The sequence below is a fragment of the Suncus etruscus genome, chromosome 11 (genome assembly GCF_024139225.1).
Source record: "Suncus etruscus isolate mSunEtr1 chromosome 11, mSunEtr1.pri.cur, whole genome shotgun sequence".
Lineage (NCBI taxonomy): Eukaryota > Metazoa > Chordata > Mammalia > Eulipotyphla > Soricidae > Suncus > Suncus etruscus.
In genome coordinates, this window is record NC_064858.1 from 101171430 (window position 1) to 101186239 (window position 14810).

The window sequence follows — 14810 nt, forward strand, 5'->3', positions numbered from 1 at the left end:
ATGTTCAATGACCATTATCAGATAAGATACAGTGCTATAAAACTCTAGATTATGAAACAAAAGTTCAAATGTACTTTATGTCCATACTCAATACTTTTTATGATTTATACTGGTTCAGGAATTGGAAAAGTTAAATGACTCATTCTCAAGGCCAGCTACTGCCAGTACTATCAAAGCTTTCAATATAATAGTTCTTTTCATCAATAAAGGGCTTGCTATCTCCTGGAGAAGATAATTGTCTCATGATCTTATTTGCAAAATGTATAGTTCTTTTGGCTCTCATTCAGTAAATGAGTCAGAAAACAGTTACTAGGCCAGAGAGAAGGTATAGCGGGATGGGTGCTTGCTTTACACATGGATGTAACCGAGGGTCAACCCCTTGCATTCCATATAGTCTCCTGAGTCCCACAAGGAATGACTCCCGAATGCAGACCCAGCAGTAACCTGAGCACTGCCAGGTTTGGTCCCAAAGGAAAAACAAAACAAAGCAAAGCATACGTTGCTGCACATATCAAGTTAAATAACACCATACTAAGCATTTTACAGTGCTTCCTTATTTTTTTATTTTTTTTTTTTTTTGGTTTTTGGGCCACACCCGTTTGATGCTCAGGGGTTACTCCTGGCTATGTGCTCAGAAATCGCCCCTGGCTTGGGGGAACCATATGGGACGCCGGGGGATCGAACCGCGGTCCTTCCTTGGCTAGCGCTTGCAAGGCAGACACCTTACCTCCAGCACCACCTACCCGGCCCCCAGTGCTTCCTTATTTTAAAAGCTGTGATATTTTAAAAAGATATTCAGGGTGCTGTCACATTAAAAACAAAACACCCTGGCCTAAATAAATACTAGTTGAAAAAAAAAACACCCAAATTAATGTAACTTTAATTTTATTTATATATATGTATATATAAACAAACACATATATTTATATATATGTAAACAGTTGCTACTTATTTATTCCTACTATAAGAAGTAGGAATCAGGACATTCAATTATACAAAAGGAACACATGCTGTGATACAAATTTTACCTATTTACCTAATTTGATATAACATCATAAAAGAACTCAATTCATTAGGATCTAGTAGTTCTTAGATAAATGTCCAAAATTAACAAAGTTAAAACTGTTTTATAACTTTAACATGTATTTTTGAGATAATTACTTAACATTTAAGAATTACTGATAATCCTAATAACACTGAATTTACTGTTTTTATAGGTCCTTTGAAATAAATTCACTAAAATAAAAACCTTTAGCAAAATTATTATCCATATTCTGTGCCATAAACACAACTCAAGATCTAATCTGAAGATTTTCCTAATAGCTTTTTTTTGGGTGGGGGGAGGGGATTGGGTCACACCCGGCAGCACTCAGGGGTTACTCCTGGCTCTATGCTCACAAATTGATCCTGGCAGGCTCGGGGGACCATATAGGATGCCGGGATTGGGATTCAAACCACTGTCCTTCTGCATGCAAGGCAAACGCCCCACCTCCATGCTATCTCTCCGGCCCCTCCTGATAGCTTTTAAACAATAAAATTCTTTTTACTTTGTCAAAAAATGAAGACGGCTTGCTCTTCAAGTCCATGTTCTTAGCTCACTTATTTCTACTCTGGTGAAGCCTGTGTTCTCTTAAAATATATTCTTTCTCTCATCTTTCTAAGCAAGTTTGTTCAATAAAAAAATTAACAACAACAACAACAACAACATGGGACTGGAGTGAAAGTACAGCAGCAGGTAGGGTGTCATGCACACAGCCGATCCCAGGCATCCTATATTGTTCCTGGAGCCCACCAGCAATGATTCCTGAGCACAAAGCCAGAAGTGCAGAGCCAGGAATGATTCCTGAGCACCAGCAGGGTTACCTGAATAACTCTGTGGTCCAAAAACAAACAAACAAACAAACAAAAGACCAAAAAGAACAACAACAAAGAAACCCACAAGAAAAAAACACTATGACTAGGAGGAAAAATTGATAATCAGATAAAATACAAATACAAAAATATTAATGAGTATCAGTATATAAAAAGTTTTCAAGTGAACTTACCCTTCTTTCTGATTCAAATACTTATATGCAAGCTTGAGCCAAAGTTGTACATGAGAAGGATTTTCAAGCACACTTGCTTCTAAATTAGCAATGTCATCTGTTTCATTTGTAAAGTATCTGATATCATCTGGAGTGACAACAGTATCCAAAGATGGTACATGAATTTGGTTCTCTGGCTGGAAGGCTATATGGAAAAAGTCACATTAGCTTTCTATTTTCTCCAGTCTAAATGCCCACTAAACAATTAATTGGCCTCATTTTTAAAAGAAACTTTATTTCCTGGGGCTGGAGCTTTGGCGCAGCGGTAGAGCATTTGCCTGGTGACTAAGGGCGGACCTCAGTTCGATCCCCTTGGCGTCCCATATGGTCCCCCAAGCGAGGAGAGATTTCTGAGCACATAGCCAGAAGTAACCACTGAGCATCACCGGGTGTGGCCCAAAAATAAAAAAAAAAAAAAAAAAAACTTTATATCCTAATGGCATGAGGTCCAGTTTATAGCTTTAAAGTAGAGCGATCATGACTTATTATTCAACCATGACACCTCTCAGAGTGAAAGCATCGCCAAAAATCATACAAACAGCAAGTATGATCTCCCTACTATAAAAATGAGAGACATCACCTACAATATAAGTCCTGTAAAATATGAGAACATTACAAGTAATAAAGATGATTTGCTCCACTAAATCAAATTTAAGAAAGTGTTCCAATTAGAGTAAATAATCACTGGGGCCTACGCCACTGGATACTTGCAAATCTACAAATAGCAATTAGATTATGAAAATTGAAGATTAAAAAGCGACCTTTATATGAAGACTCCATTTTTATTCACATTATTACTTTGATCATCCATTAGTACTTCCTGTGAGCTTAATCCATAGCAGAAAACACAGATTCAAAAGATAAATTGAAACAGGAACACCTACCCTCAAATAGAGAGGCCAGATAATAAGCAATGATTATTTCCATCTCTCATTCAAATATTTAGCAATATTTACTTGGTTTGGGGGCCACACTTAGTACTGTTCAGGAATTACCTCTGACTCTGTATTCAGGAGACTATTCACAGATTGGGGATTAAACTAGGGCTTCCCACATGAAAAAATCAGCATTCCAGTCCAGTGAACTAGCTCTCTAGCCACTGGATAGTAAGATTTAAGTCATGTTTATTAGAGTGACCCTACATTTGCTTGACAGAAACCATGAGTATAAAATATCCTCCAATGTTAATTAGGATGCTCTTCATAAAAATAGACACAATTTCATTTAATAACAAATGGCATCATATTTTAAAAAAATAGAAATAAGGGCCTGAGAGACAGTACAAATTTCAGTACAACCCAGCAGACCTGGGTTTGCTCTCCGGCAACCCAGATGGTCTCCTGAGCACCTCCAGAAGTGATCTCTGATTGCAGAGCCAGAAGTAAGCCCTGAGCATTGCTAGGATGAACCAAAAACAAACAAAAAAGTTACTCAAAGATGGAGCATCACAATTTAATTCTGGATCTTAACTTATCTCTTACCATATTTTATTGGTCCTGTAGATTGTTCCTCATCACTACTGAGGTTATTTTCTGAAATAGGTTTTCTACAAAACTTTGGTTTCCATTTTCTTTTATCTTTGTACGTTGTAAATGGAGGTGCTGAAGTCAACAGGACAAAATTATTAGTCAATATGATGATCTTTTATTTTTATAGTTTTGAGGAATACCCAAATAAACAATACTTCACAAGAATAAATTTAAGGGCTTAGGGAAGAATAAATGCCCTAAAAATGCAGTTAAGCCATAAATGCAATCCATGACACTGTCTCACAATGTTTAAGTTTAATCCTGGAAGCTCTGCTACTTGGGATTCCAGTGCCACAACAGTGTGCGATCTCTATCACATTGCACCACAATCGCATATACCTGAATGCCAGAACTAAGATCTACCTAGATATATAGGTACTGAAAAAGCCACTGAAAAGCATTACACCCAAGTGCATGTGTTTAACTCCCATCACTGCAATAACTACCAAGAAAATGAAAGAGAAGGAGAAATTAAAAGGAAAAGGCTGCAACAAATTTACTCTATATGGTAGCCAGAAATTATACTTTTTGTTTTGTTTTGTTTTGTTTTTGGGTCACACCCGGCGGTGTTCAGGGGTTACTCCTGGCTGTCTGCTCAGAAACAGCTCCTGGCAGGCACGGGGGACCATATGGGACACCGGGATTCGAACCAACCACCTTTGGTCCTGGATCGGCTGTTTGCAAGGCAAACGCAGCTGTGCTATCTCTCCGGGCCCAGAAAGTATACATTTTATAGAAAACACGATGCCAAAAATCTGCTGTTAAAGAGAAACTGAGAGGAAAAATAAAAATAAAGTGTGTGTGTGTGTGTGTGTGTGAGAGAGAGAGAGAGAGAGAGAGAGAGAGAGAGAGAGAGAGAGAGAGAGGGAGAGGGAGAGGGAGAGGGAGAGGGAGAGGGAGGGAGAGGGAGAGGGAGAGAAAGAGAGAGAGAGAGAGAGAGAGAGAGAGAGAGAGAGAGAGAGAGAGAGAGAGAGAAATACTCACTATGGCATTTACTTTCATTAATATTGCTAACAAGGAGAACAGCCATCTGGTCCATAGACATTCGATCTTTGTTTACACCAAAAAGTTTCTCTACATATTTTTCTGAAATTAGAGGAACAAATATTCACTAAAAAGATATAAAAATAAGGATTATAGAGATGAGACTAATTAAAAATTACAAAGTGAAGACTAGTTTAAGAAAGAGAGTATATGGAATTGGACAAAAGCACCATTATATTTTATTAGTGGGCAGAGTCTACGTTTCCCCCCCTCCCCCCCGCAAACCCTCAGAGTCTATGTTCTTAACTACAAGAATTGCTATGTGTGGCACCCATATGAGGCTAGAAAAAAAAAATTCTTTCTAAAACTAAATAATTAAGTGAAAAATTAAAGTCCTAAAGTGGAAATGAATAGATTTCAGTGATTTTATAATTATTCCAAATGTGATCACTTTATCTTGATTCTGATCAATTGAACAGATATGATAATTTATAAATATGTATAGTTTAAAATTTATTATTAGATAAAATCAGAAGAAACAATATTCATTCACAATGTCTGACAGTAATATATACATATTATAGGTCAAAGTATAGTAAGTTCTTTTTAGTTAACGATGTAATTTGAAGTTATACTAAACTTTAACCCTAGTTTACTTTTAAAACAGTAATAAAAGTAGTTGATGTTAAATCTATTTGTAAAATTTTGTTTATTTGCTTTTGGGCCACACCTGGTGATGTTCAGGGGCTACTCCTGGCTCTGCACTCAGAAATCGCTCCCGGCTTGGGGACCATATGGGACTCCAGGGGATTGAACTGCAGTCCATCCTAGGCTAGCACGCGCAAGGCAGACGCTTTATGCCCTGCGCCACTGCTCCGGCCCCTACTTGTAAAATTTCTATACCAATGTTAATGTAGTACTCTAAGTAAATTAAACTATTACGGTTGAGCTCCACTGGAAGAACTTTCCTGAAATAACCAAATCACCTATACTGTCCTATTGGTGATAAGTACAAGTGGGTTTGAGCACTTGAAATGTGGCTAGACTACTGGGAAAGAAAACTTTAACTGAATCTAAATAGCAGCATATTATTTATACTAAACAGGGCAGATTTAGATAAAGCACCAAAAGGGAATGTACTGAAGTACTATAGCCATTTAAATATAACAACATCACCTAAAAATAAAATTTCAAATAGTCTAAATTCAAATTTTCACTTGGGGAAAAACAAGAGGTATTTAAAAACCTGCTGCAGCAGCAATTTCTTCATCAGTGCTTGTCTCTGAACAACCAATCAAAGACAGATTATATGACAGAATGTCTTGGAATAGCTGTTTTCGGCTAAGCGTATAGTCATGTGTATGCTGCCTAAAATAAAATGACAACAACAAAAAAAGACCATCATACACAGATCAAAACCAACTACCAAGACTAACATGTGTTTATCCTTTTAGGGCAAGATCTGGCAGTGCTCTGGGGTCAATCCCAGCTGTAACACCAGGAGCAATATAGCACAGGGATACCGGATTCCACATGAAAATCATCCACTCCAGCAAGGCGAACCATCACCCCAACCTAAAACTAACCAGTAAATGTAAAACTGTCCACAAAAACTACTCACCAGTGACAATCGTCATCATTACATGTTCCTGTTAAATCGAAACGGCAGAAACACTGATCCGGCTCAATCATATTACTGTACGATACTGAGCTGAGGGGAAGTTTTTCCTTGGTTCTGTAATACGGACTAAATCTAAGAAGAAGGAAGATAGAAATCTTATATTCTAGAAATATTCCTCAAAAAATTTCCATTTTCTTTCCCAATTATTTCTCACTTTGATATTATTATTCACCTAATTACTTAAGACTAAAAGGAACTCCAGAAAACAGTCAGAACATCACACTATAAGGAAAAACCCACTTTCTCCTTTTCCCCGTTGTCATCTTTCATTTGCACCTCCTGTTTTCAAGGGCCCAGTGACTACTCCTAGCAAATCAACGTGTGGGCCAGAATGTTCCATGCTCAAGCTACCTTGCTTGAGGACATGGTGGGCACCACCAAGGCTATATATACCACCCAGCAGTGCTGAGGAGAGGACAACCATGTAATGCTGGGGACATGCCTCTGCCTGACTATGCTTCAGTCCTCTGAGCAAAATACCAAGACAACTATTACATCTAAAACATAAAAGAGGGGCCGGGCGGTGGCGCTAAAGGTAAGGTGCGCCTGCCTTGCCTGCGCTAGCCTTGGACGGACCGCGGTTCGATCCCCCGGTGTCCCATATGGTCCCCCAAGCCAGGAGCAACTTCTGAGCGCATAGCCAGGAGTAACCCCTGAGCGTTACCGGGTGTGGCCCAAAAACAAAAAAAAAAAATAAAAAAATAAAAAAAATAAAAATAAAATAAAACATAAAAGACCTGAAAAAGAGCCAGAGCTAGAGCACAGAGGTAGGGCATTTGCCTTGCAAGCAGCCGACCCAGGACGGACCCAGGTTTAATTCCCAGCATCCCCAATGGTCCCCCAAGCCTGCCAAGAGCACCCTGAGCACCGCCAGGTGTGGACCAAAAACCAAAAAAAGAAAAGAAAAGACCTGAAAAAGAAAGTGACTTATTTTTAAAAAGTGATATTCTCAACATGTTAAAATGCTACCTAGTACTGATTATTTTTTGCTACTACCAACGAATACAAAACAACAAATGAAAAAGTCATTTAATAATTAAGATCATACACATGTAAGTCTTTAGAAACCTAAAAACAATACACAAGACCTCCAACAAAGTTAATTATCTGAGAAGATCTAAATTCATTTTTGAAAGGTGGCCAATGAATTTCTTAGCCTGAGTTAATAGTGAGAATGAAGGAAAACAAAACAAGTTGGAGAGATAGAACAACCTAGGCTGGATGGAACACGCGTTTCACATGTGGGAGCCTTCAGTTCCATTCCCAACATAGTATAGTCCCCTGAAAACAGCAAAGAGCAAGCCCCAAGCATCAGGACACGCATGACCCAAAAAGTAAAACAAAATTGAAAGACTCCTAAGACTCCAGTGTCCTTCCAAACATCCTGACAGTAGTCCAAAATTATCACAATTCCAACTGTCAAAAATAAAAAATTATAATCAGTAAATGCAAACAAAAGCTGTAACATTCACTTTCTTTTGTCTAACTCTGTTAACAAACTATGGACACAGTTCCTTAAAAGAACAAGTCTATTTTTCATTTACCACAAAAAAATACTACTATTTCCAATATTTAAGGTTAAAATATTAAGAACCAATGACTATTCATGAAATTCAAGGTTACAGAATTTACAGAAATTCAAGGTTAAAAATCAGCTGTTTTAAACTATCAGCTTTTAAATATAAATTTTGGAATTCACCAATATTTTTTTGCAGTAGTAGGGACAGAATCAGGTCACATGAAAGTAAGGCATGCACTTTCCTGCAAAGCCATATCCCACCCTACAAGTTGATTGAATCTTTTAATACCTGTAGGACCTAAAAACTAGAAGAGGGCTATGGTAGGGTTTAAATGGACATGGCTTCAGTTCTGTTGTTTTACTCTGTGCTGTGATAAAATCTACATCCACAGAAATCTCCTGCAAAAGAAAAAAATAATTCCATAAAAATCAGGTGAGGATGAATTTCAGCTTTCAAAAGCAATATGTAAAAAGTTCAGTTACCTGACCATGCAAAATCTTTTCTGTGTTGCCTGTGCTAGTTTTAAGAATCAGCTGTTTTAAACTATCAGCTTTTAAATATAAATTTTGCAATTCACCTATTTTTAACCCTAGAAAAAGTTCTGGTTTTTCTACAGTATTCTTAGGTTTGTTTAAACATTCTTTGTTAGGTGTATCAGTGTGCTTAAGATTAGGTTTAGTGAAAGAGTTGGACTCAATAAAGGATCTTCTTCGTTCTCTGTTTGAACCAGACGAAATTTCATCATCAACATCATTTTCCTCTGTGTCTAGAGTTAATTTATCCTGTGTCAGATCATGAAGTGAGGGTTGAGGCACAGAAAATTCAGGTTCTTCTTCTACAACTGGAGTAATATTCTGTTGTTCTTTTGCTTTGAGAGCTTGGGCTTCTTTTAATTTTTGAATTTTCAGGGCATATTCATACTCTAGCTTTTGTAATCGTCTTTTTTCCATGGCAATTAACTCCGCTGAATGCTTTCTTGGACTGGATAATGGAGAATTGTCCAGTCTCATAATTTTGTTTGGCTATGGATAAAAAGAATAGAAGTCACCGTAATTTTAGAAACAATTTTTGGTGATATAAGAATGAAAGTTTTACAAATGTCTCCAAAAGTTTTGCTACTTAATCATGGATATTCCAAACCAAAAAAGCAAAGTCGAGAAAAAATGATCTAAAGACAAGCTTCACCAAAAGGTGATGTCATTGAGAAAACAGCCTTAATGTTATTATGTATGAATATGAAAGAGAAAATCTGAGCTATTTTACATATATTACCCTCAAATCAATCATAAAATCCTTTACAGGCAAAAAAAGTTATGTACAACTTACTCCAAGGCAATCCTGTTCCAGTTTACGTTTTCCTAATTCTTTACTAGCCACTGCTTTTGCCCGAGCAAGCTCTTCTCCGTACTTAAGAGTCAATGCTTTCTTAACTGTAACACGTTGTTGAACTTTGTGAATCTGAAAATAAAGAAAAATTTCAGAAAAATCCTGAAAATATCATTAAAAACTTTAGGAGTCTAAAATCTTCCTTCATTCTTCTATATGCGATTTCTTTTAGGGAGGAGACCCCTCAGCAGCATTCAAGGGCTTACCGCTGGTTCAAGGATCACTTCCGACTTGGGGGATACACAGCACAAGAAACAAACCTGGGTCATTAGGTGAGTGCAAAATAAGCACTCTAACAGCTATTCTATCGCTCTGGCCCCCTAAGTGGAATTCTTAAATTAAATTTAAGAGCAAGAGTTTTGGGGCCGGAGTGATAGCACAGTGATAGGACATTTGCCTTGCAGACAGCCAACCCAAAGCGGACCCAAGCTCAATTCCCGGCATTCTGTATGGTACCCCAAGCCTGCCAGGAGCGATTTCTGAACACTGGCGGGTGTGGTCCAAAACCAAAAACCAAAAATTAAAAAAATATATAATAAAAGAGCAAGAGCTTTAAGGAATTCACCTAAAAATGAAAATATACCAACAATATGACTCATATTTGACATTAGTATCAAACAGATACTAAAAACAGACCCTAACATGTAGAGTAAAAATGAAATTGCAACATTATAATTATTAAAAATTACTTGTTCCTGGAGCTTCTTCAGAAACATTCTGTTCACAGTAAGAATTTTCTCTGTTGCTTGAAGTTGTTCTGTAAGTTTTGTAATCTTCATTTCAGCATTTCGAACAGATTCTTTCTTCTTACCTTCTTGTTGTACTAGATTCTTTAAAACAGATTCATCTTTCATCAAGAGAATTCTAATTGGGAAATAAATTTTGAATTAATACTTCTCTAAAACCGTAATACTACACTATTAAAATTAAATATGTATGAGTACTGTATTTTTCATATCATAAGGCGCACTTTCCCCCCCAAAAGTGTGTCTTATGGAGCGAATGCCGCCTGGAGTTCAAGCCTGCGTGCAGGGGAGGAGAGCATCTAAAAACTACATGTATCTTATGGTCAGGTGCATCTTACAGAGCAAGAAATATGGTAGTTACTCATTTAAATATATTTATGCTATACAGATGAGAATCAAAGAAAATAAAGTTTCTGTATTTGTCAATCACACTGATACTCAAAACATCAGGTACATTTTATTAATTTGTCTGACTTTTTTCTTTTTTTCTTTTAAATGGCTATAAACAAATTCAGGGCCTTTAAAATACAAAGTCATATCAGAAGTCCCTGGATCTGACGTTATTGGGGGAATAGAGGCATAAGAGGTATTTGAACTATACCTAGTGGTGCTCAAAGGTTTTCCTGACTTTGGCCCATTGAGTCACTCCTGATGATGCTTGGGAGACAAGTGATGGTGCCAGGAATCTGAGATCAACGGAATGCAACATACAACAATCTCTGTGCTATCTCACCAGCTTAAGTACCATATTTGCCGGCATATAAGATGACCGGGCGTATAAGACGACCCCCTAATTTTGCAGTTAAAACATAGGTTTAGGCCTATATTCGCTGTATCAGACAGAATGTTCCTGTGCTGCAACTGTACGAACCACAGTGAGCCAATCACAACAAGCAAAGGTTCAAAGGTTACACTGTAATAGACTTCCTCTCTGACTCTGGCCCATCTGAGCAGGCTTTTGACAGTGTAGATTCGGGTCCAGAACATTGTCTAATTTGCATGCATCAAAAGCCAGCTTGGATTGGCTGAGTGAGAGAGGCGGTCCGAGCAGCCTGGCAGTGATTGGTGCAGAACACTGTCTCATTTGCATGCATAAAAGCCTGGTTGGATTGGCTGAGCTAGAGAGGCGGTCTGAGCAGCCTTGCAGTGATTGGTGCAGGATCGAGTTGGAAATTTGTTTTGTGGCAATATTCAGACAATTTTCGTTTAACAGCATATTGAAACATATTTCGGGATATACTCGGCGTGTAAGACGACCCCCGATTTTCGGTTGACTTTTTTTGCTTCAAAAGTCGTCTTATAGGCCAGAAAATATGGTAATCATATTTAAATAAAGCAAATCCTTTAAGTCAGAGATAGTCAAAAACTACTAACAAATCTTTGATGATGGTTGACACTAAACTTATGATTCATAAAAATTAAAATATAAAACAGAAAATTGCAATTTGGCTTCACTTATAATTGTCTTAATAAGCAATTAAATGTCTAAGAAATATAATCACGCACATTTAATTAAGTTACAAATCTTTTAATTCATTTTATGAGTAAGAGCAAGGCAATAAAAAAATGAAGGGTAATTTTTAAGCAATTATATAAATGGAAAGTTCAGAATTAAGCAATCGCATTCCAAAATCAAATTTATTGATATAAATTTCCTTTTCAACTACTGAATACTTGCTTGGTTTAAAGAAAGAGTAATAGTGCAGCAGGTAGTTGCACCTGCATTGAACACAGGAGACCTGGGTTCAATCCCTAGCAACCCATATGGCCCCCCGAGTGTGTTAGGAATAATCCCTGGATGCACAGCCAGGAGTAAGCACTGAGCACTGCTGGGTGTGTCCCCCAAGTCAAAAACAGAGCATCTTTGGGCCAGAAAGACTGTGTGCAGTGGGTACGGTGCTTGCCACCTTGCATTTGTAACCAACCCAGATTCCATTCCTGGTTTCCCTTGTGGTCTCATGAAACTGAGAAGAGTATTTCCTGAGTTCATAACCAGGACTAAACTCTAAACTGAGCACAGGTAGGTGTAACCCCCAAATAAATAGCATTTTAAGGATATTTCCACATTTTATCTTAAAATATGTTAATCATAACAACTATTATCTTTGAACCATAAAATCAGAGAAAATGTAACAGAGGGGTGGAGAGCAGAAAGAATATATATTTAAAAAAAAAAGCTTTTTTTTTTTACCTGGGGCTGAATATAGTACAGCAGGATGGGCATTTGCCTTGAACGTGGCCAACCTGGGTTCAATCCCTGGCATCCCCTATCGTCGCCTGAGCTCTCAGGAGTAATTCCTGAGCACAGAGCCAGGAGTAAACCCTGAGCACTGCAGGGTGTGCCCCCCCCCAAAAAAGTGCTTGGGGCTGGTGGTATGGTGCAGCATGCAGGATACTTGTCAAGCAAAGAGCTGACCCAGGCGATCCCCATCACTGCATATTGTAACCTTGGGCACCGCCAGTTGTGATCCCTGAGCACAAAACCAGGAGAAAGCACTGCTGAGTATAGACCAAAAATAATTAAAATTAATTTTAACAAATGTTGAGAATCAACATTCTGGAAACTTAAATTTAAGTAATGGTTTAATAAGAATATGAAAAAGAATGTGATGTGACAAATGTAAAGTTCAAAGTATTAAGAAAGGAACAGCTATAACTTTTAATTTTAAAACACTGGGGCCAGAGTGAGAGCACAGAGGTAGGGCGTTTGTCTTGCATACGTCCAACCCTGGACAGCATATGGTACCCTGAGCCTGCCAGGAGCAATTTCTGTTCACAGAGCCAGGAGTTTTATTTATTTCTAAAGTAAATATTTTAGTCACAGTTGCATCAGATGTTGGGTATTTGTTTTTGAAGAAACCACTTATTAACTACAATTACAGTTGTTATTGTGATATTTAAACATTATTTAAAATATATTATACACCATTTCTTCTTTAATTAAATACAAAATTAAGAATTTTATAACGTGGCTCATACTGGAAAACAGTTAGACAGTATGAACTACACTTATACAGAAAATGCCACTGAAATACAAAAATGTCTGTATGCCTTAAAATGCCTAATGTGATGCTTAAAAATAAAAAATTTAAATACCACTTGAATAGCATAGAAATTTCACAAAATATTTAAGTGCATGATTAAATTTAATAGTTACACATTTTATTTCAAAAAATAAATCTGAGGGAGCTGGAGCAACAGCACAGCAGATGGGGCATTTATCTTGCACACAGCCGACCCTGGTTTGATCCCTGGCATCCCATATAGTCCCCTAAGTGTGCCAGGAATGATTTCTGAGTACAAAGCCAGGAGTAACCCCTGAGCACAGCTGGGTGTGGCCACCCTCAAAAAATTTCAATATAAATTTAAAAAATAATAATAGGGACTGGAGTAGTGGAGCAGCAGTAGGGCATTTGCTTTGTACATGCTAATCTAGGATGGACAATGATCCTCAGGCATCCCATATGGTCCCAAGCCAGAAGTGATTTCTGAGTGCATAGCCAGAAGTAACCCCTGAGTGTCACCGGGTGCGCCCCCCCCCAAAAAAAATTAATAAAAATAACAACGTATTTCCTTAGAGAAAAATATTTTTAGATGATAATTTTTCAAGTGAAGAAGTATATACATCTGGAGGAAAAATTTGTTATCTGAAGTCTTGATATTTTTATTTAAAAAATTCCTTTTATTTTACTAACTATAATTCAGTAAAATAAATTTGCAAATTTCAAAAAGCATAAATTTATAATCAAACACTTCTGGATTACACCACAAACATATATTTGAATTAGATAAAAAACAATATTAAATAAAACAAAGTTAAAAAATATTAAATAAGTAACTCACCTATGTTTTTTTAGTTTTGCTTCAGCATCTGTAACCTGCTTAGTAACCATTGCTATTCTTCCAATTCCATCAATTTCCACATCAGAACTTGCCGGAGATGATGAACTTGTCTTTAGCTGATCTGATTTAATTAAACGCTGTTTCTCTCGACTAAAATAATACAGATTAATTATATCAGAAAATAAACTGCAATTTGAAAATTCTAATCTTCAAAGATGTTAAAAAATTTTGGTCTTCCATTGCAAAAAAAATTAAAGTTTGAATTAAATTGAATGATACAAAGACAACCAATATGCAGAACAAAAGCAGGCAAAGTTAATAGTACTGTTCTCCCTTTCTGAGCATTTTTATCATTTTTTAAGTGGCTTTATTATCTCAATACACCAATGTATTCGGATGTATACACAATCATCCTTGTCTGAGCTATAAAAACATATTTTGGGGACCGGAGAGATAGAATGGAGGTAGGGTGTTTGCCTTGCATGCAGAAGGATGATAGTTTGAATTCCGGCATCCATATGGTCCCTTGAGCCTGCCAGATTTCTGAGCATAGAACCAGTAGGAACCCCAGAGCGCTGTAGGTTGTGACCCAAAAACCAAAAAAAATTAAAAAATTAAAAAAAAATTTTTTTTTTGGGGTTGGGCCACATCACGTGATGCTCAGGGGTTACTCCTGCTATGCACTCAGAAATCACTCCTAGCTTAGGGTACCATATGAGATGCCAGGGGATCGAACTGCCCTACCGTTTGCACACCGCTCTGGCCCTGAGCTATAAAAACATTAATCCCGGGGCGAGAAAGATAGTACAGTGTGTAAGGACCTTGTCTGGCACACAACTCACTGAAGTTCAAAACTATGTATCACATAGGGTCCCCAAAACCCCACCTGGAAAGATCCTTGAGCACAGGAGCTAGGATTAAGTCCTGAGTACAGGGGCCAGGAAGGTGGCGCTAGAGGTAAGGTGTCTGCCTTGCAAGCGCTAGCGTAGGACTGACAGCAGTTCGATCCCCCGGCATCCCATATGGTCCCCCCAAGC

General features: G+C 37.6%; 1 protein-coding gene across 1 annotated transcript in view; it reads right to left on the minus strand.

The window, feature by feature from the left end:
- Nucleotides 1–14810, minus strand: part of ZFC3H1 (zinc finger C3H1-type containing) — a 66151-nt gene that overhangs the window by 17131 nt on the left and 34210 nt on the right. The window contains exons 12-21 of the mRNA XM_049783031.1: nucleotides 13774–13923; nucleotides 9874–10048; nucleotides 9125–9256; nucleotides 8281–8820; nucleotides 8087–8196; nucleotides 6219–6350; nucleotides 5844–5965; nucleotides 4598–4699; nucleotides 3566–3685; nucleotides 2046–2229 (exon numbers count right to left, since the gene is read on the minus strand). Of these exons, the coding sequence (XP_049638988.1) occupies nucleotides 2046–2229; nucleotides 3566–3685; nucleotides 4598–4699; nucleotides 5844–5965; nucleotides 6219–6350; nucleotides 8087–8196; nucleotides 8281–8820; nucleotides 9125–9256; nucleotides 9874–10048; nucleotides 13774–13923 (1767 nt within the window). The remainder of the gene's footprint in view (nucleotides 1–2045; nucleotides 2230–3565; nucleotides 3686–4597; nucleotides 4700–5843; nucleotides 5966–6218; nucleotides 6351–8086; nucleotides 8197–8280; nucleotides 8821–9124; nucleotides 9257–9873; nucleotides 10049–13773; nucleotides 13924–14810) is intronic.